Source organism: Diabrotica virgifera, chromosome 2 (assembly GCF_917563875.1).
Source record: "Diabrotica virgifera virgifera chromosome 2, PGI_DIABVI_V3a".
Taxonomy (NCBI): Eukaryota; Metazoa; Arthropoda; class Insecta; order Coleoptera; family Chrysomelidae; genus Diabrotica; species Diabrotica virgifera.
The window spans coordinates 249,688,789-249,711,797 of NC_065444.1; the positions used below are offsets into that span (position 1 = coordinate 249,688,789).

General features: G+C 33.8%; 1 protein-coding gene across 2 annotated transcripts in view; it reads left to right on the forward strand.

Annotated features, from left to right (window-relative positions):
* The first annotated feature begins 213 nt into the window (after window positions 1–213).
* The window catches only part of LOC114326515 (monocarboxylate transporter 9), a 209,475-nt gene continuing 186,679 nt past the window's right edge, over window positions 214–23,009 (forward strand). The window contains exon 1 of one of the 2 annotated variants that reach the window (XM_028274905.2): window positions 214–587. In XM_028274905.2, coding sequence (XP_028130706.1) covers window positions 510–587 — 78 coding nt within the window. In that variant the 5' untranslated portion in view covers window positions 214–509. Of the gene's footprint in view, window positions 588–11,813; window positions 11,907–23,009 lie in introns of those variants that run through there. The other variant, XM_028274906.2, reaches the window with a different exon arrangement.

The window sequence follows — 23,009 nt, forward strand, 5'->3', positions numbered from 1 at the left end:
GATAATTTGTGGGGATTCTTTGTCGGGGATTATTTGTCCGGACCCCCTAAACGGTTAGCAAATTTTTCCTATACGGCTCTTAGTCTATTATTGGCAATCGAATGTCGATTACCTGTCGCATATAAACTACTCGCATTTTACCCGTATTTCCCATTCCAGCTTAATAATAGCCAGAGTGCCGCCACTGAGGCGCACAAGCGATACGTGTGCCCACGTTATAAACAGTGTATGTTAGTATTTATAAAGTTTCTCAAGGAAAATCTCGCTGTGAATCGCCCAAGTCGCGGCAGCGCGATTTTATATATTTTTTCGAATACCACAAAAACGTTGCTATGACAGTAAGATCATCAGCTGATAGTGAGCTTATCCGTGAATTTCGAGTGATAAGAGATGCCATCTGTATCGGTCCATATACTTTCCAGTATAAATAAGCAATAGGATCAGTGTCAGTGTTAATCGGGTAGTGTAGCTTTGCGCGACTATTATTTTTTGTTTTGTAGTGCTAAAAAATGGAGAGACAAAATTCGGTGGCGCCCCCCGACGGGGGTTGGGGGTGGATGGTGGTGTTTGGCGCCGCTCTCATTAACGTAAGTGATATATTTTATTATTTATATTCACGAGTATTCAATCATTGCTACTATTAAAAAAATACGATTAGAGTATGAACAATTTATCGTGCCTAAAAGAAATTATTATTTGTATTGTTTTTACTACAATCTACTGATAAACAGTAGCCACAGCCACATTGTTCTAAACAACTTTGCTAATGTGGAAGTCCAACAACCATATTTTTAAATATATCTTCTTTGTCTCTAAATTCAACATTGCATTTTATTTGGCCCTGGCCTTTGGCTAAAGGCTAAAGGCACAACAAACTGTGCCTTTTTAATTTTGGTTTATTATATTTTAAAAAATTATTATTGTTCTTGTACGTGTTTCAAAATGTCGTGAAAATTGCTGACAATAAATCAATATAAGGTCCAAAATTACAGAAACTGAAATCGAGTTCATGAAAAGCTGCAGAGTGCAGAGTGACAAGAATGATCGCATTAGATATGAAGAGCTAAAACTAAGAATGGAAGCAGAACAAGCTGCCTTGAAAGCTTCATTGAAGAAAAACGTTTAATTTGTATGGACATGTGACACGTGAGAAGAGCACAGGGCTGCTTTATCCATTAGGCAATATAGGCAGTTGCCTAGGGCGGCGAATTATGAGAGGGCGGCAAAAATACTGTACAACAAATATTTGTATATAAAAATTAAAATCGAATAACATTTAAGTACATCGTACATCCATTAATGGAATATAAGTGGGCATTCATTTCTAGAAAACAAATTGCATTTTCTTAACACTATTCATTCAAAAAGGACAGAAGTCGTAAAGGACATCGCACACATCTTATGGAAAATATAATGTCACTCAAATTCAATAAAATTTATACGAATAGATTCGTTTTAAATTAACGGTCAAATCTTATCATTGCGCCAACTCCATATTTTCAATAATAAGAGCAGAAATTGATATAAATAAATCTGAAATCAAATGGATACGTACATAAGTTAGAGAGAGAAAAAATATTTTATAATACCCAAATTGTCAGTACTCCATAAATCAGCGGATTAGTTTCACTAATCCGCTTAGGCCCAGCGGGGTTTATGCTCTTTTGAATAGCACCCAGAGCAATAGTAATTGTAACTGACAGTTTTACTGACTCCAAAAATGTGATTTCGATAAACTTTAATTGCAATTTGCGCCGTAATTAATCATAATTAAGAGTTGGCGCAATGATAAGATTTGACCGTTAATTTAAAACGAATCTATTCGTATAAATTTTATTGAATTTGAGTGACATTATATTTTCCATAAGATGTGTGCGATGTCCTTTAGGGATTATTGGGCCGTCGTCGGCAGCACAGCAAAGGCGGCGGGCGCACTGATCTATAATTTTTTTTAAACTGAATCCTTTTGGGTTATTTGTGGTTGAAAATTTGCCATTTTCATTGAAAAATGTCACCTTTTCGAACGGTTTTTTTACGAATACTTTAAAAATTATGCATCTAACGAAAAAAACTATATAAAACATTTTTGTAGCTTATGAAAAATCAAAGAGATTCGTTCCTTCATAAGTCTTCTAGTGATAACATAAAAAGAGATATGGTAGGTGAAATGAATTTTTTTTGTGCCTGCTCAAATGGGTGTGTTCAACTTAATAACAGAGAAATGGTCGATTCTAAGGGTATAATACTATCAATATCTTTTGTAATTACTGCCTGAAAAAACGACCGCACTGTTAAATTTCGATTACATTCAAACTAATGGGAGATATGGTGCAACAATAAAGGATGACTAATTTATTTTAAGATAAAATGCGAAGTATGTATATTTTAACCCCTCATCCACCAGATTTGAATGCATCGTTTTGCTTCTACAATACCTTTTACTATAGTGTTATTTCTATGTTCAACAAGTTGGACGGGTTTAAAATGAATGGATTCTGAAAAAAAAAATAGGATCAAATTATAGACAGCATTTTTAATTTTTTTTAAATCTTCATTTTTCTCCATGTAACTCGAAAATGATAATGAGATACAGTAATGAAAGAAAAATCAAATTGTTATCTAAAAGAAAACCTACATTTTTGAAAGGTATTTTTTTACGTATCTCTTATCACTTTCGAATTACATGGAGAAAAAGGAAGATTTTTAAGAAAATTTAAAAATGCACTCTATAATTTGATCTTATTCTTTTCAAAAACCATTCATTTTAAACCCGTCCAACTTTTTGAATATAGAAATAATACTATAATAGAAGGTATTCTAGAAGAAAAACGATGCATTTAATTCTGGTGGATGAGGGGTTAAATATACTTCTCATTTTTCCTTAAAATACATTAGTCATTAGTTTTTTGCACCATATCTCGCTTAGTTTGAATGTAACCGACATTTATTTAACAGTTCTCGTTTTAAAGTTCTTTTCAAGCACTACAAAAGGGATTCGATACCCCTATAAAATCGACAATTTCTGTTATTTTAAGTTGAATACACCGATTTGAGCATGCACCAAAAAAAAATCTTTTTTCACCGACTATCATCTCTTTTTTTATTAAAACTAGAAGATTTATGAAAAAATGAATTTCTCTGATTTTTCATAAACTACAAAAATGTTTTATTATATAGTTTTTTTCATTAGATGCACAATTTTTATGGTATTCCCAAAAAAGCAGTCTCCGAAAAGTGTCATTTTTCAATGAAAATGGCAAATTTTTAATGGCAGTTATTGCTTAGAATTAGGTTCTCATGCCACTTCCGGTATTAGTTTGATAAAAAAAAATTTCCACCTCCGACAACGGGTGGGAACCACCCCTAAGTTAAAAGCGTCATAGGATATAGCGTAGACTTTGTTTCTTGAGCTATTCCCTACTTACAGTGAAGATATCAAGTAAATTGATGCAATAGGATGGAAGTCGGAGCCAAATACCCTTACTGACTGCACTAATCACCAATAATTGACATATCTAAATATTTAAAGAAGAGAGGATTGAAAGATATTTTCCCTAATTTTGATATTGCTTTGCGCATTTATTTGTGCCTCCCAGTTGCCAACCAACGTGTCCGCTGAAAGGTAATTTTCGAAAATGTCAAGAATTTAAAATAGTCATGTAAATAATTTCCGATCAAGTATGACGCAAGAACGTTTTAACAATTTTTCGATTTTGTCCATAGAAAGTGACGTAACAAAGGCGATAAATTATGATGACATTATAGATGATTTTTCCAAAGAAAAATCAAGAAAGAAATCTGATGTGATCGAACTCGAATGTCAATTTTTATGTATTCTTATTTAAATAAAAAAATCTGCTTGCAGATTTTTTTATTTTATTTTGGCAAAAATGGTACATGCTTGAAGGGCGGCTTCTAGAGAATTGCCTAGGGCGTCAATTGACCTAAACGCGGCCCTGGAAGAGCATATCGGGTGAATATAATAAAAGATTACGGATTGGAGCCCAATAGGAAAGAGAAGAAGAGGTAGACCCCGAAGATCATGAAGGGATGAAGTGGACGAGGCCCTGGAAAGACGAGACCTTGGAGATGGAGAATGTCAGAACTCAAGAAAGAAAGAAAGGACTGGAGACGTTGGCTGAAAGAAGGAAGGCGGCGACAGTTGTAAAAATTCTTATATACCTAGATAAATCTCTGGATTGCTGCTAAAAGGGCCAATATCATTTATATTTGCTGTATCGTTTTTCAACCAAAAAAATGTAAAATTCAACTAAAAAGCTGTATCTATATAAGTGTAAGTAATGGTGCTTATACGCCAGGGAAATATGGCAAAAATATACCATGTTCGGAACACTTGACCAGCTAGGTTGCAAATGGGTTTTTGGGTACTATGTATATGTTACAGTTCAAGTTGATTCTCAGTTAGAGTTGACTCCAACTAGTTGGAGTCAACTTCAACTGAAACGAACAGTAAAAGTTGATTTTAAAAATTTAAATCAACTTTTACTAGTTGGAGTTGACTCTTCCTGGATCGATTCAGTAAATGTTGATTATACGAGAATCTCAAGTGCATTTTTGGTGAGTGTGCGTTTCTTTGTTTTGACCGTTTCAACTACTTATTAGTATAGTCTGTAACGTCGCCCCCGTTAGGTAAATTATTCTGATTCGATTTTTTGCACAAACTTACTCAAAGAAATACATCCGTATAACAATCCTTATAACAAATACACAGGGTGTCACGCGGTACCGCGGTCGAAAAATTGTTTAACCAATTTCAGTAAAGTCAGTCAGTAAAGTGACTCTTTATCGAACGAGTCTGATATTACGAGCAGAGGAACAGATGCGTTCGATAAAGAATATTGAGGTGGTGCGTACAAAATTGTATCGTCTTTGACAACTTTGAGGAATTTTTTTTAATTTTAGACGAAATAAAAAATTCGTACGACAGTAATGACAGATGACTTTTGCATGATGGCCGGTTTTGATGTTTAATCGATAGTTATCAATATTGTATACCTACCTAATTACTAAATCTGTAAAGTTTTGATTTATTTTGTATGAATATAATTGCGAAACACTACAGAATTTTACTTTTTGACATAAATTTTATTAATAATAAGATAAATTTTGTACAATATTTTTAATAATTAAAGTAAATAAATTTTAATTTCACTCAAATAAATAATCGATTGCTGCCATTGACCACTTACATTCAATCTCGGTTAATTTGATTAATTATCGCGGCAGGTAAAGTAACATTCTTCTTTCAATACAACAAAGTGTTACTTTACTGCCGAAAATGAGGGCAAATGAGTACAATAATGAATGATTTTAGTGAAGTTTGGCGATAAACAATGATTTTAAACAAATTCGCAAAAATACATAATTTTTTCACTTCGTACAAATTTTTTTTTAAATCCGTTGGGCCTTTTTTTCTCTAAAATTGACTGTTGTCGAGTTATTAGCGACTTAAAATTTGAAAAACGCCAAAATAACCATTTTCAAGGTTTAATAACTCGGTTAAAGATAATTATTGTGAAAGTCGACCGAGCGGCCGTGGAGTAACGGGATAATCGCTGGCCTCATACGCCAGTGCACGTGGGTTCGAGCCCTGCTAAAGACAAACCATTTTCATTTTCAATAATGACAGGTGCCGTCTCACCGTGCCTCGGAGAGCACGTTAAGCAGTCGGTCCCCCTGGGTTAGTGTACATCGACACTAGTTACTTGAAACAGGGTTAAAGATGTAATTGGCGCCGGAACTGTCCGAAAGGCAAAAATGCCATACGATATTATATATTATGAAAGACAGAAACTAAAAAAAATCAAAGATTAAAACTACCTCTATAAGATCCTGAAGAAATGTTTGTCATTATTTCATTAATAAGATATTATTTTTAATTATCAACAATGAGCACTAACCGTGTATTGAGGCGGCCGTCAATGTGAGTGCGAGTGAGATTCACCATTGGACGGCTGGAATGGTGCACCTCTTTAGCACTCACCATTGACGGCCGCCTAATACGCACTTAGCGCGCATTGTTAATAATTAAAGATAAAGCTTAGTAATAAAATAGTGACAAAAATTTCTGCTGGATCTTGTAGAGGGGGCTATAAACTTTGATTTGGTCACTTTCTGACTTTCATAATAATGGATTTTAACCGAGTTATTAAGCCTTGAAAATGGCTATTTTCGCATTTTTCAAATTTTAAATCGCGTATAACTCGACAACAATCAATTTTAGAGAAAAATCACAAAATACCTTTTTTGCTCAGAATAACCCAAATGATCTAAAAAAAATTGTTCGAAGTGAAAAAATTATTTTTGTGAATTTGTCTAAAAAAAATTGTTTAAACAATTTATCGATCAAGGTACTGCCTGGCACCCAGTAGATTTGTTATAAGGACCTCTTTTTGAGTAAGTTTGTGCAAAAAATTCGAATCGGAGTAATTTACCTAACGGGGGCGACGATACAGCCTAGACTAATTTGAACATATTCAGTAACATTTAATTTCTAGAATCGGCTGTTTGTGTGAATCAGAATCAACTTTTACTAAATGGTATTGGGAAGAGTATACTTTTCCTAGTTGGAGTCTACTTTTACTAGTAAATGTTGAATATAAATCTTCATTTTATATTTATAATCAACTTTTACTGAAACCAGCCGTTAGAGTTGACTCCAACTAGTTGGAGTCAACTCCAACTGGATAATCAACTTGAACTGTAACATATATACCTAATACAGTAGAACCTCGATTATCCGTCTCTCCATTAACTGTCAGGGTCCGTACATAAGTTGTATTGCCTACATAAGCAAAAATTGAGTCATCAATTTATTTTGTTTGAGCATTGCGATAAGTCAAACGAATCGTTAATTTGTGATAAGCAGGCAAACGGCTATCGATTGGTGACAGATGATCGATGAAATGGCAACAGAGACGGATGAAACAGATTGAGAAGCTAACACAGACTTGGAATTTACGTAAAGAAACTAGAAAAGCTGCATCACAAATGCAATAATTCATCGAGTGGTATTCTCGAGTAAGTAGGTACTCGAGATGAAGAAGCCAATAAAGTAGATTGTATGATGTGAATGTGAAGCAACAGTAAAACAAACAAAGATTTCCACTGGATTTTATCCAAATTGATTTGACTGTACAAACACAAATACCTTTTATATTTTTAAACAAAACATATGGCGGTTCGCTAAACTCAGACACAACTGGCTAGTGATTTTAGTAATTTTACTAAATAATTAGTAATTTTGTCAATTTTGACAAAATTGGCCAAAAACAAAAAAATTACCTACTTAAATCACTAGCCAGCCAGTTGTGTCTGAGTTTAGCGAACCGACATACAAAAAAAAAATTTGAGAGTTGTACTATGAATTTTTCGTTTTTTTTTTAATGTTCTGTTAACCGTCTTTTCTATTATCCGTCATACTCTTGGTCCGGTGCCCTGACGGATAATCGAGGTTCCACTGTACATTATAAATACAAAAATGCCCGTCAGAGTTCGGACGAGAATTTTAGTTATTAACAAATAAGGATCAAAAATGGCAGTATTTTCGTTTAAATCGCTACGGGATAGGGTAATTAAATATCTTATTTACACTATTCTTCTTTTAGTAGATGAGCCAAGGTTTAAAATTGTAGTTTTTGAATTTCGGTCCGATCATTTGTTGCTTCGGAAATTGCAAAATAAATCTAAAATTTCGAAAATTAAAATTTGCTATAACTTTTGTGAAAATGACCTTAAGACTTTCACATTGCATGAAAAGTTGAGTCAAATAGTCCATATAATGCACAAAAATTTTTAAGACTATTCGTCAATTAGTTTAAATTTTATTCAATTTATTTATCCCAATGAGCTTTTTTTCGCAATGTTATTGTTCAGAAAATAATAATGATATAGCAATTCTGTGAAAACCGCGTGAAAGAAAAAAGTCATATTTTCAAAGTATATATTTAAAAAAAAATCATCAAAAAGTCATTTTTATCATTCCGAAAACATTTTACTAAATTAGGGTCATTTTTGGCTTGTAAACAATTTGAATGGCTTTGTTAATATTGACTGTATACCCTATTCCACGAATATACGACTGTGTTGGATTATTTCGACAACGAATATTTTATTGTACAAAATATGAAGAACGAAAATAAATTGCAAATTACATTGCTGTTTATTGGAATAATTACTAGAGCCATTTACTTTCGTACTTCTTATGTTGCACACTGAAATATTCGTTGTCGCGATAATCCAAAACAGCCGTATGCTGGTGGAATGAACCATAGAGTTTGAACCAATGAACCATTGGAATTTCAAAATTTTAAAATTTTAAAATTGTTTGTGCATTATATGGACTGTTTGACTCAACTTTGTGTGAAATATAAAAGTCTTAAGGTAATTTTCGCGAAAGTTATAGCAAATGTTCTATTTTCGAAATTTTAGTTTTATTTTGCAATTTCCGAAGCAACAAATAATCGGAACAAAATTAAAAAACTGCCGTTTTAAACCTTGGCTCATCTACTAAAAGAAGAATACTATAAATATATAATATAATATAATAAGATATTTAATTACCCTATTTTTACCTGTAGCGATTTAAACGAAAAAACTGCCGTTTTTTACTCTTATTTGTTAATAACTAAAATTCTCGTCCGAACTGTGACGGGCATTTTTGCATGTATAATGTATTAGGTATAATATAGTACCCAAAAAACCCATTTTCAACCTGGTTGTTCAAGTGTCCCGATAAAAACCTTATTTCTCTGGACTATTATTACTTCTGCTTGCTCTTGAACACTCGACTATAATATTATCTAGGTATAACAATAATTAAGAATTCCAAAATAGATTTCAATCCTTGAAATATTTTAAATCGTCTCTTGTTTTTTTCTGATCTATTTGAAATGAATATATTGAAGGTGAGTTTTCCATTTCCAATATAATTATGACCCAAAAACATCTGGAAAACTAGAATTAATAGAGATGCCAGAAGAGCAAGATCTATAATTAAAATATAAGTCGACAGCGAAGATAGAATTTTCGAAATTTGTATCAGAATCGAAGTATCCTGAATTAAAAAATGCTGCCCGTCAAATCATTTCCTCTTCGGAAAAACGTACTTATGTGAATCATTTTATTCCTCTTTAAAATTCGCAAAATTCAAACATCACTATTAACTAACCAGCATCTGAAAGAATTACTGAGAAGTGCTGTAACCAATATTATTCACCAAATTTTGAAGAATTATTAAAAGATGTAAAATAAATTAATGTTTTTAATCATTAATTTTTAACTCACAATAAAACACTGAAAACTTTTGTTTTCTATACTTCCACAAAATTTATTATTTACAACTATGTGACTACAGCTGTTTCGGCAGAGTGCCTTTCTCAAGTGATATGATATAATTTACAATGTGTTTGCCTTTTTAAGTCTCTAACTGAAGAGGTTGAGGAGTGGGGAGCTGTTTGTCTCGAGTTGGTCATTCAGAATTATATCTGAATTTTTCAGTTTATTAATTTCAATAGATTCTAAAAAAGATAGCTTAAGGCCTTTATTTTGGATATGCAGAATTTGAAACTCTTCATTGAAAGAATGATTATGATCTAGAAGGTGAAGTGCGTATGTAGAAGTGTCTGTTTTTCTATTGTTGAAAGCCCTTTTGTGTTCTGCTATCCGTTTGTCGAAAGTTCTGCCAGTTTGACCGATGTACGTTTTCGGACAGTCACCACAAACTTTTGACAAACGGATAGCAGAACACAAAAGGGCTTTCAACAATAGAAAAACAGACACTTCTACATACGCACTTCACCTTCTAGATCATAATCATTCTTTCAATGAAAAGTTTCAAATTCTGCATATCCAAAATAAAGGCCTTAAGCTATCTTTTTTAGAATCTATGGAAATTAATAAACTGAAAAATACAGATATAATTCTGAATGGCCAACTAGAGACAAACAGCTCCCCACTCCTCAACCTCTTCAGTTAGAGACTTAAAAAGGCAAACACATTGTAAATTATATCATATCACTTCAGAAAGGCACTCTGCCGAAACAGCTGTAGTAACATAGTTGTATATAATAAATTTTGTGGAAGTATAGAAAACAAAAGTTTTCAGTGTTTTATTGTGAGATAAAATGAACTTCCATCAAGAACGGTCGAATCCATCAATTATTAATTTTTAAATTTAATATGAACACATATTTTGTAATTTTATTTATGTTTTTTCTACGACCGTTTCATAACATGCTCATTATGAAAGATATATAGATCAACTTCTCTTAGCTGTTTGTAAATTCGCCGTCTTAATTGTTCTTCATCTTGGGCTTCCCAGCCTCCATGATAAACTTTCCTAGACAGTAAAGCCCAAAAAGTACGGCAAGTTTGGAGGATTATCGTTTTCGGGAACAAAGGGTATTTGGTGTTGCAGAGACCAGTTTTGAATATCTCTTGAGTAATACCTATTAGGTCTGAAGAAGTTGCGCTTCAGAGTATTTGTTGGGGCATTTCGTCTCTTTCGATACTTAAGACCATTCCTCCTTAATTCCAATGATATCGTACTTTTAGAAGATCTGTCTTGACAAGCCAATCTTCCAGTTTCCATTTCAAGCTGGATTTTTGCTCTTCTCACCAATCTCTCTGACATCTGTGCAGTAAATGCACGTAGTCTTCCACATTTTGGTAGATTCTTCTTCTTCTTCATGTGCCTTGTCCGTTGCGGACATTGGCTATCATCATAGCAATTTTAATTTTGTTTGCCGTGTTTCTGAATAACTCGATCGATGTTAGTCCAAACCATTGGCGTAAGTTTTGAAGTCATGAGTGTCTTCTTCTTCCGGGTCCGCGTTTGCTTTCTATTTTACCCTGTATTATCAGTTGGTGTATATGATATTTATCATGTCTCATAATATGACCGACGTATTCAAGTTTCCGTTTCTTAATTGTGAAAGAGATTTCTTTTTGTTTTCCCATTCGGCGCAGTACCTCTACGTTGGTGATGTGGGTCGTCCAGGATATTTTGAGGATACGTCGATACACCCACATCTCGAATGCTTCCAGCTTTCTCATTAATGTTTCCGTCAGTGTCCATGCCTCTGCGCCATACAGTAAGACTGGAAATACATTGGTAGATTCAGTCATAGTATTCCCTGCTCGCATTCCGTTCTTGTTCTATAAATGGTTCTGCGTGAATTGTTTTCATTCTAAAATATTCGACAGATTTCAGCTTTTAGTACCCTCCCAACCAATTTGTAGATACTGCAAGCGCCAGTTAACTTGGCGACAGCGAATACGCACAACGACACTGAGACTGATGATCAACCCATAAGCCACTGTCCAAAGCGTCTCGCCAAGTTAACTGGCGCTTGCAGTACTTTTTCTTAGTTCTAATTTATACTACATCTTAAGCGAAAACTTCTAAATAAATAAATGTTAACTGACAGCTTTTGTTTCCAAAGGCAACTTGAAATTATTTTGTTTTTGTTAAAATTAAAACAAATCGATTTTGTGCCAAAATTTTAGGACATCGTTATTACAAAGTTCTTGGTCATCAGTTCTTACCTGTTGCCAGACACCTATCAGTTTGTCGCTTATCATTGAGTAGTTTCTTTATTTCGCTTGGAATTTGAACTGGATCGGTTACTTTTCTATTGATAGTAAGATCATCAGTTGATAGTAAGCTGATCCGTGAATTTCGAGTGATAAGAGATGCAATCTGTATTGGTGCATATACTTTTTAGTATAAGCAATAGTGTCAGTGTCAGTGTCAATCGGGTAGTGTAGCTTTGCGCGACTATTTTTGTTGGATAGTGCTCAAAAAAATGAAGAGACAAAATTTGGTAGAGCCTCCAGACGGGGGTTGGGGATGGATGATAGTGTTGGGCACATGTGTTATTAACGTAAGTGATATATTTTATTTCCATGCTGGAGGATTCAATAATTCTGAATTGAGTTAGCAATATTAAAAAAATACGAATATGTATCTACTGATAAATAGTAGCTACATTAGTCTAAATAACTTGAATGTGGAAGTACAACCAGAATATTTTTAAATTTATTTTCTTTGTCTTTAAATTCTGCTACTACTACATGTCGGTTTATACGTTCTCCTCAGTTTTTCGAATTCTAATCCTCTCTTTGTCGTGTTGTTTTATAGGCCTTCTTCTATGTTTCATTCTATTAGCTCTTTGTCTATTCCTTCGCTTCAATTTTTTCTCGGTCTACCTGCTCTGTTTCCTTCTGATTGCCATTTTAGCATTTCTTTTGGTATTCTTTGTTCATCCAATCTTTTTATATATCTCAATAAGGTAAGTTGTTTTGTTGATAAGTTATTCGTGATTTTTCATTTAAATCCCATTATTTCTATAAAGCGTTCGTTGGTAATCCTTTCTCTTCTGTCTAGATCTTCCTGCAGCTCTTCTCCAAAAATCCATTTCTGTTACTCTCAGCGTTGCCAGTGTTCTTATTACTTAATAATTTCTCTACTAATGAGATTTTTTTTTTAGTTTATATAAGGCACTCTGGCTTTTTCGATATGTTTTATTTCTTTGTGTACATCCCAACGTTGGCTCTCAGACAGGTGATATTGTGGACTCTTTACTAAGTAGGTAACTTTATTCCATACGCTCTGATGTTCATTGGTTGTATATTTGTTTTGCTGACAACCATCATTTTTATCTTAAAAGTATTAGCCTATATTCATCAGCTGGTGCAGTGGCGTAGCCAGGAATTGGCTTTGGGGGGCCCACCGGGGGGTCTAGGAGGCAAAAGGGGGTCCCCTTTATCGTCCAAAAATACATTTTTGAAAATTAGACCTTGAAATAGGCGTTTGGGGCTCATTTAAGCATCAAAATCTTAGGTTACAAATAACTTTATTATAGTTTTCAATTCCTCTCGAAAAGGAAAAATCAACGACATTTTATTTTGTTGATTAAAACTTTAGGAAAGATGTAAAGTTGTATGTTAATGATCCTTGAGTCATAATTTGATTGATGCTCTGTCATACTGTATACTCTACCACTTTCTTATTGAAAAATACTCATATTTTAACAGATCATAACCCATAAATATTACAAGTAATGTTCATAGAAAGGTTTCAAAACTCAATACAATTTTTTATCCGTTCATAACATTTATTATGTGCACAAAATTAGCAAGTTTACTTTTGAATACAATCCTGAATTGGTAATACATATGAAGATGTGCCCTACTAATGCAACTGCAACCTTCTTGGAGTTCTTGTGTATTGGCAGATGATTTCTTCTGTCTTCACTTGCAAATCTCGATGTATGGATAAGAGTGCAAGGGAAGTGAGCCTTTCTTCACCTATTGAATTTCTTAAATAGGTCTTCAGTCTTTTCAGTGTTGAAAATGATCTGGAAAATTAAAAAAAGCTGGAATCTTTTGAACTTTAAAGTAAGGTAATGAGTAATATTACTGACAAGCTGTCTAGTATTATTAAAAATTGTTACAACTTCAATAAATTACAATGAAGAAAACATATTACTAGAACAACTAAAAAGAACGATATTAACTATTTATAGTTCAAAGTAAACTCATCAAAGTTTATAGGAAATATTGTATAATAATTTACCTTTCAACTGATGCTGTTGTGACAGGGAGGACTGCCAATATACCAAGCAGAATCTTCATGTTAGGAAAAGCATCATCTTCGTCCTTCAAAGCCTTTAGCACTGAAGTAGCAGTTTTAGGCGTAACCTGGGCAATCTTCCAGTGGCTTTTTCATAACTCCCACTCCGCATTCATGATGTCCCGGTTTGTGTGGACCAAATCGGATTGGTAAAAATCCAAGGCAGGCTCCAGATCAGTGAACTGCCTTTGTTGGATATTGCATATTGCAGGGAAGTACACTGTCTAGGCCAATTAACACATCTTTGTGGCTGGTGAATCTTTCGGTCAGTGAAGATGATATTTCGTCAATATACGGGTAAAATATAGATCTCCTGTAATACTCCTCTGGGTTGTCGGCTTCTACGTTCGATCTAAATCTTTGTGTGCCTACGACTCTCGGGGTTTTTGGTTTGATACCAAGTTTCTCTCCCATATCTTCAGCTCTTCTATACAGTTGTAAGAACTCTTTGTCGCCTTCTTTTCTCATTTCGGAAAATCTTTGTTGTACCAACTCAATCTTGAGCATAGCTGAACTCAAGTCGATCGACTCTTTTTGCAAATACTTGGATACTATGTATGTCAAAGACATCATTTTGTTCATAATGGTCAAAGTTATTATGAAAATATACCCAGTACCGACACACTGTTACTTTATAATAACTGCAGCTCTTTATTTATGAATGTGTACACTGTTAAATAAGATGTGTGAAGCACGTTGTTTTACGTACAAGATTTAATACAACTAAACCGTAAGTCAATACCCGTAAAACTTATTTTTTTATGATTTTTACAATGTTTAAAATTTTATAAATTTCGGGGGGGGGGGCGGCCCCCTTGGGCCCCTTCCCTGGCTACGCCACTGAGCTGGTGCAAGATCACATGCTTTGTGACACATTCACATCTTTATAAATGAAATATTTCAGAAGATAAAAGAAATTAAACAGCACAACATTAAAAAAATACTGAAACACTGACAATAAGTGATTCGAAGAGGACAAAACTATACATAAAAGGCATACCAAAAAAAATTAAAATAATAAAATAAATATATTATAGTACCATTTATAACAATAATTAACTTTAACACACTGAGATTTTTGTCTTTTCCAAAACCAAACCTAATAATATACAAGAAAGACAAAAAACTGCATTTTTGAAATTCATAATACACGAGCGTGAAGTTTATATTAAAAACAAAGAATTTGCATACAAAGCAACGTGAGTAATATACCACCAACTTTATCTGATTGCCATTTTTTCATTTTATAAAAGTGTCATCGTAGCTTAAATATGATCACCACTGTGTAACAAAATAAAAAAAATGACCTTGAATACTCCATTGTGTTAAAATATCGACTACGAATTAGCCAACAAAGTGACTCCGACAACCTTTTAAAAATAGCAGTTCCATTCATGTAGTATTTTACTTCAAAATGAAAAATTACTACATTCCTGAATGTACCACGATAGATGTTTTCAAATTAAGAACAAAGGAGAAGAATTTCGAAAGGTTTTAGCAAGTTAGTTCGAATCAGATCCTCCACATAATCAGGACAAATTTACGAAGTTAAAAAACATTAGTAAAACTCTCTTCAAGCCGGACTAAGGGTATGAAAGTTAACAAAAACTAAAAAAGACAAAATAAGCAACGAAACTAAACACCTAATGTGGAAATGAAGAAGTGCCTACTAGCGGAAGAATCCATACTCAAGAATACGTATAACTATGACTTAAGAATGGAACGAGAACTTAATAGAGCAAGTCATAGCAACACTGGTTTAAAATGTTTAACACCAACTCTGGGTATTCAGAAAATCAGAAAATCTGGGTATATCAAAAGAGACAAATAATGAGGAAGCAAAGGACAAAAAATGTAACATCATAAAGATAGTTGAATAGTTCTACAGATCCTTATACTATTCGCAAAGCCAGCCTATTAAACCAACAAAAGAGAACGTCAGAGAAAAATAAATTCGTGGGATCAGAACTACTATATCAAACATAGAGGGATTTTAAACAGAAAGAGCACAAACTTAAGAAATCCTCAAGACACGATCGTATAATTTCCGAGCTTTTGGAAACAAGCAAGACAGTAACAATCTCAATATTAACCGAGTTATTTAATAGATGTCTCTTCTTCTTTAGGTGCCGTGTCTGTATTCAGACGTTGGCCGTCATCATGTTTACAATTTCCTGAAACCTCTCTATCGGCTGCTGCGCGAAATAATTCTTCTACTGTGCAGCCACACCATTGTCTAATATTACGCAGCCATGAAAGTTTTTTTCGACCAATCCATCTCTTTCGCTCCACTTTTCCTTGTATTATAAGGCAAAGGAGATGGTATTTATTTTCTCCTATTTTCTCCTCTTTATGATGCTTATGAGCAGACGTTCTGAATTCATCATTTGAAGAACATCTTCATTGGAAGTGTGCAAAACCCACGTTATCTTTAGGATTCGTCGATAGCACCACAATTCGAATGCTTCTATTCGGTTTAGCATTGTGGTTTTTAACGTCCATGTGTCACAACCATACAATAAGATAGACCACACATAACATTTCAGGACCTTCTTTCGAATATTCATCGACAGGTTTCTGTTACATAAAACTGGTTTCCAGGTCATAAAAGCCTTCCGTGATATTTCGATCCTAGTTATTATCTCTTCATCAGAGTCACAATTTACATTTAACCAGCTGCCAAGGTACTTGAAATGATTCACCCGTTCTAACTTCTCTCCATCAGGAGAAAGCTGACCTTGATCTATATTAATCTTTCCAACTGCCATCCACTTTGTTTTTGAAATGTTGATTTTAAGGCCTCTCCGATAGCTTGCTTCACTGACTAGATTTAGTAGTGTCTGAAGATCTTGTAAATTTTCAGCAAGAATGGCTGTATCGTCAGCGTATCTAATATTGTTGATTACTTCTCTGCCTAGTCTTACTCCCTCTTGTATGTCATCCAAAGCCTCCCTAAAGATTTCTTCAGAGTACAGATTAAAAAGGGTGGGTGATAAAACACAACCTTTTCGTACTCCACGTTTTATCAGTAGTTTTTCAGTACGACTGTCTCCAATTTGGATAGAGGCTACTTGATTGTAATATAAGTATTTCAGCAGTCTTATATCGTAGTGGTCAAGTCCTGCTGCCCGCAGGCAATCGAAAAGTGTATCACGTTGTACTCGGTCGAATGCCTTCTCGAAGTCGATGAAACAAACATAAACTTTCTTTCGGAATTCACAACTTTTTTGTAAGAGAACGCGCATACAAAATAGTGCTTCTCTAGTTCCTAGACCATTTCTAAATCCAAATTGCTTATTACCCATTCTAGTTTCGCACAGAAGGAATACTCGGTTTTGTATAATACGTAAAAGTATCTTAAGTGTGTGACTCATCAAACTGATTAGTCTAAAATCGCTACATTTGGTGGGCCTGCTTTTCTTTGGTAATGTTATAAACAGTGACTCTAACCAATCATCTGGTATTTTTCCTTCGTTGTAAATTTTGTTGAAGAAAGTAGTCAAGTAGGTAGGTAATGTTTTCCTCACCTAAAAGTTTAAGTAGCTCAACAGGGATTTGATCTGGTCCAGGTGCTTTATTGTTTTTGGCTTGTTGTATTGCTTTTATGACTTCTGACTTCAGTATACTGGGACCTCTGTCTAATTGGTTGTCACAGGCAGTATTTGGAGCAATTTCTGAAACATCGTCAAAAAGATCACTGATGTGTCTCTCACATTCTTTGCACTGTTGTTCGTGATCACAAATTTTTCCGTCTGCGGTACGTGAGCATTTTTCTGTTTTCTAATTCCGGGGGTATATTTAAGTTTCTTGTGGAGGTTGAAATTATTCATGCAATATATCATGCTTTTTTTGGAGGTCTTCTATTTCTTTACATGAATTCTCGAGCCAGGATTCTTTGGCCTGTTTAATTTTTCTTTTTATGAGTTTGTTAATTTCACGGTATGTATTTGATAATATTTCTATTTTTGTATTTTCGTCGAACTTCCATCAGGTCTAGAATTTGTTGGTTCATCCAGTCATTTTTTGCCAACATTGTAGGTGTTTTTAAAGACTCCTTTACGTCCTCTAAAATCGAGTTTTGAATATCGTACCAACAATAGATGTCCAATAGTGCAAAAATCCCGAAACATTGGAACAGGAGTCTAGTAATACCTATACACAAAAAAAGTAGCAAATGTGACTTAAATAATTATAATACCTATATTATTGCTCAGTTAAGTATTTATGAGTACTAATAACAACTGGTTGACCCTCAAAATTGATAATTACCAACCGGTAGAACAAGGTGGCTTCCACAAAGGATATTATACTATAGTACATCAGACCATCTACCAAGATAGTACATCAGACCAATGAATACCAACTACGGGTATTTCTTGTCTTCGTAGACTGTTTTGGCAGTATCTACATACTTAGATGTACGTAGACCATAGAACAAGTTGTTGTAGTATATATTCGAGATATAGGTAACTAACACATAATATAAATAAAAACGTAACTGTAATAGTACAATTAGACGAAAATATAAATCGTATTCCCATTAAGAGAGGAGTTCGTCAAGGCAACGCAATATCGTTCAAGCTAGTTAATCTAGCCTAGAAGTCGTCTTAGAACATTAGACGGAATTAGAACATAATATAGAAGAGTTGCCAGAGACAGGGGCGAATGGAGGATCGTTCTGAAGAAGGCTTTGGCTCATAAAGAGCTGTAATGCTACTGATGAGGATGAGAAGATATCTTCAAAACTACAAATTGGGTAGCATATGGAATCAATATTAATGGTGTTTATCTACGACTGATACATAATATATGTATTATACTTGTGGTGTTTGCAATATAATGCCATATAATAATCCCTTAGGGATTAATAATGCGGGATTAATAGCTATTAATCCCTCTGGCACAACAATCACAAAATTCACCACGGAAACAAAATAATGAACCTCAAAAAGTGTCACTGTCAAACGAATAGTATATTTGACAGTTTGTGTTGAGATGGACGAAAATGAAGAATCTTTTAATTGTACACCACCAGAAATTGTAGAACTAGCTACAGCAACAGCATCTACCTTAATATCTTATGTAAATATTTGTATTAAAAACTCTACTAAAGTTAATGATGATTCTCAACCAATTCAGTTTATTAATTGTACTATTACTAATTTTAATGTTTTTAACAAATAAAGTTGTTCATTAAAAATCTTAAATTAATTAATTTGTCGTAGATAAAGTAGAGTATACTACTCGCAATAATGGCTCTCATTCCCTCGGAATGTTACTCCCTCGCCGCTAACGCGGCTCGGTTCGTAAATATTCCTCGGGAATAATAGCCATCATTATTGACTCGTGGTATAATCTACTATTATGCCCTCTTCTAGTTTATTTTTGCCCTTTCTTATGACGTGGCAACGTGGTATTTTTATACCGATATATCCACATACATATTCTCATACGATAAAGGCACAAAGGCAGTCGCCAAGAAAGAGTCGTCAGCACAATACCGCCGAAGTGCTTCTGTGTATCGCCGCTTATCCAATTTTAACAGTTCAAAGTGTAACGGACTTATTCTATATTTTAGTTATGTTATATCCTATATTATACTGTTTAATTTAGTATTTTAGAGCCAATAAAGTCATATATTTCACACGTTGTATCACTTTCAGCCAGCATCTTATCGAAGGTTAATATCGCGTTAAATTCAAATGGCAACAAGTCAAACCACGTTAAATTTTGCTTTTATCTATGAACAATTTATTCAATTTCATATCACATGTGTCTATGCTTTTTAAAATATTCTACATAAATATTTTTTAAGAATATACCTATTCATTATTTTTTTCTGTTAAATTTTTTTTATATCGGTATGAAGATAACATAGTAATTGTAGATAATCTCGGTTCAATTAAGACATTTTTTCTAATCAATGTTTACCTAGTTCATAATAAATGGCGGAGATACATATCTAATACTATTGTTTTCTGTTGTAATGGTTTACTGACATGATTTTAATACCTTTATTAGTTTTTAATACAAAATATTAATTTGTAATCTTTTACAATCTTATATTACACACTTTTTATCATTTGGAGTGAGGTGTATAATTATATACATTAATTATACAAAAAAAGATAGTTACAATGAAACAGTTAGTTAACTACCCTGGGGTACAAGCTTTTATAGTATTTTAACCTCTCTCGTAAGATCTGTTTATTGTGTTAGTTACTTACTGATGGTTTCAAACACTTACAAGTTTCCGTAATACTACTTAATTTTCGCTTTCTCTATATAATTTACTGGAGAATCTATTTTTGTACTGTCTGTTCCTGCCATGATTCCTTCGAGGTCACATTTGGTCGATACACATTCAAATTTTTCCTCAAATATATATGTTAAAAAATGCTTCAGCCTCTGATTTCGTATTTGTTTCGTGGCATATCTCATATGAACAAAAAGCACAGATTTTACAATAATAAAAATAGATTCGCTTTTTAAGAAGATAAGGGGAATTTCCCCATTCCCCACACCACAGTAGATCTGCCACTGTCCTTTACTGTAGTAATTGTATACTGCAGATATATCCACTACTGAAGAATCAACTGTGGTAACCTATGCAGATGACACTGCTATATTGGTTTCACACGAAGATTCAACTCGTGCTTCCAGAAATTTACAACTTAATCTGAATAATTTTCAAATATGGCTCAAGAAATGACGCATCAAGCTAAATGAAACTAAATCCAAACACGTAACATTTACTTTCCGCATAGCATCCCACTCTATGAAGTTCTTCTTCTTCTTCTTAAATTAGAGGAGACTCGTTAGTCTCTGGAATTTGGTCGTAAGTCCTTTGTATAATACTTTGTTTTTTTCCCTTAAACTCCTATAAGTTCTGTGACGTCAATTAAGGTCCGTTTTCTTATGGGTAGTTTTAGGATCTCTTCTGGTTCAAACCTCAGTTGGCCAGTGAATTCCTGACATACATCACTTGTAGTCACAGCAAATTGTAATGTCATAGTATGTGTATGGTAGTTAGTGTTGCCCAAAATCAGTCTTGGTCTTGCAGTCTTGGTCTTGTTTTTGCGTTTTCGCAAGACCAAGACCGCCTAATTTTAGCAAGACCAAGACCAAGACTTACCGTGCAAGACTTGAGCAAGAACAAGACTAAGCCTGCGAGACTCTTGCGTCTTGCAGTTAGAATTAAGGGTCGTTTTAGGGAGTATTGAGTTCGGCTATATTCTTCGATACTCTATGAGAAACAAAAAAATTGTCAAAAAAAATTGGATTTGACACATTTGACATGTACTCAGAGGTCATTATTATAATGTAAATCGCCTTAGCAGCTGATAGAAAATATACTTAATAAGTATATAAGTAATAATTCTTTTCATTATTAGTTTTCTAGGAATCCAAACACCAGAAATCGTATCGGTATACATATTTAAGACTACTTATTATATATTGGCTATGCTGTGTTATGAGGTCACTCGGCTAAACAAAATTTGCCGAAACAGCGCGGCTATTATTTAAAAGTATTGGTATTTAAAAGTAACTACAGATAATGCCGGATATCGTGTAAACAAAATACCGAAATACCTATTATTTTAACGATATACACTTCTTCAAACAATTTAACACACCACCTTAAAAACGGGTCATTTTTAATATCCCAAATTTTCTAAACCTGTTGTCTGATTTAAGTGATTTTTTTTATATGTTGTCTTATTCTTTATAAATATTCCTGTAATAATATTGTTGCTAGACAGGTCAATTATTGTCATTGTATACCGGGTGTACCAATCAAACTATGTTTTTTCTCACTCTGTGGAATATTCTAGCATTATGCTAACTAATTATTCAAGCATGCAATAGCATACTGAAATTAAAACTCAACTATAGCCTCATATTTTCTTAGCATTATGTTTTTTTATTCATTCACTTATATTGGATAATAAAAAAGCTCCGTACTTTTTTAACTAGGCATGTTTTTCATCAATACAAGATGTTTTTAAATAAGTATGGCAAACTTTAATGGGTAATTCTGCACGAAAAAGTAATGACAGTTTGCTTCATAAACGTTTACTTTATAAATGCTTCGTTTCCCAAATAGGGGGTGTTGAAATTTTTCTTACAAACTGACGATTTATTTACTGCTCTAAAACCGGTTGAGATATGCAAATGAAATTTTGTGGGTTTTAAGAGGTAGTTTTATCTTTAGTTAGAACATAGGCAGGTATCACTAGGATCATGGGTTCAAACCCCACCCGGTGTCAGTTGTTTGAATATTTATTAATTTGGCTAGTCTTTATACTATGGCTATGATATTCAACCTCAAAATGTACCTCTTTGTTACGTTGTTCTAAGATATGCAATAGGCTAATGGGCAACTGCAGACTTGCAAGATTCTTGCTGCAAGACCAAGACCAAGACCGGGAGCGCAATACCAAGACCAAGACCAAGACCAGGTGCACTGGCGCAAGACCAAGACCAAGACTGTCTAAGTCTCGTCTTGGTCTAGCATTTGAGCAGGACTAATGGCAGTATCTTCTTCCATTTCGCACTTTCTCCACCATTGGTTCGTTCACCTTATCTAATTTGTATAGATTCATCAAATTGTTCCAGAGTTTCTTATCAATATTATTGATTATTTTTTTAGTCTGGATTTGTCCTCTATTTTATTTATGATTTCTTATAAGCCATTTCTGAACCTCGTTTTTCACAGCATCTTTAGTGATGCCACAGGAAGGTTCTGGGCCTTCAAAGGTTTGCTTACCTTATTTTGCTAACACATCTGCTTGTTTATTCCCATGCACCACTTCATGACTCGGCACCCATATTAGATACTTTCTTGTCTTTTACCAGAATATTAGAGACCAATGGAAAAGAATTGTTAGGAATATTGAAAGAAATCACGATCCTCAGTAATTGGGAAACGACAACAGAGGGAGAGACCAGCTTATTGAGGATATCTTTGTAGTTTCTCACCAGTTATAAACTAAATAAAGTTATCCAGCATGATATTTTAATTGTCCCCATTAAGAACGTGATTTCGGAAGTTTGTAAGAGATGTCGAACACGTGTAAATAACAATGCATCCTAATGTGCTAGCTAAACAAGTTTTTGTTAGGAGTGATAAAATACGCATACCGTTGGATCTAATTAACTATTTTATTGTTCTATTGTGTTTATTAGACTTATCAATGTAGGTTGCATGAGATAATATATGTGGTTCATTGGATATACTCTATACGTGACTATTTTATAACATCAATGGATTATTCGATTATTACCTTACTGGGCAGATTTCTGAATAAAGGGGGCCATAGAACATTACATTCAAAAACATTAAAACATA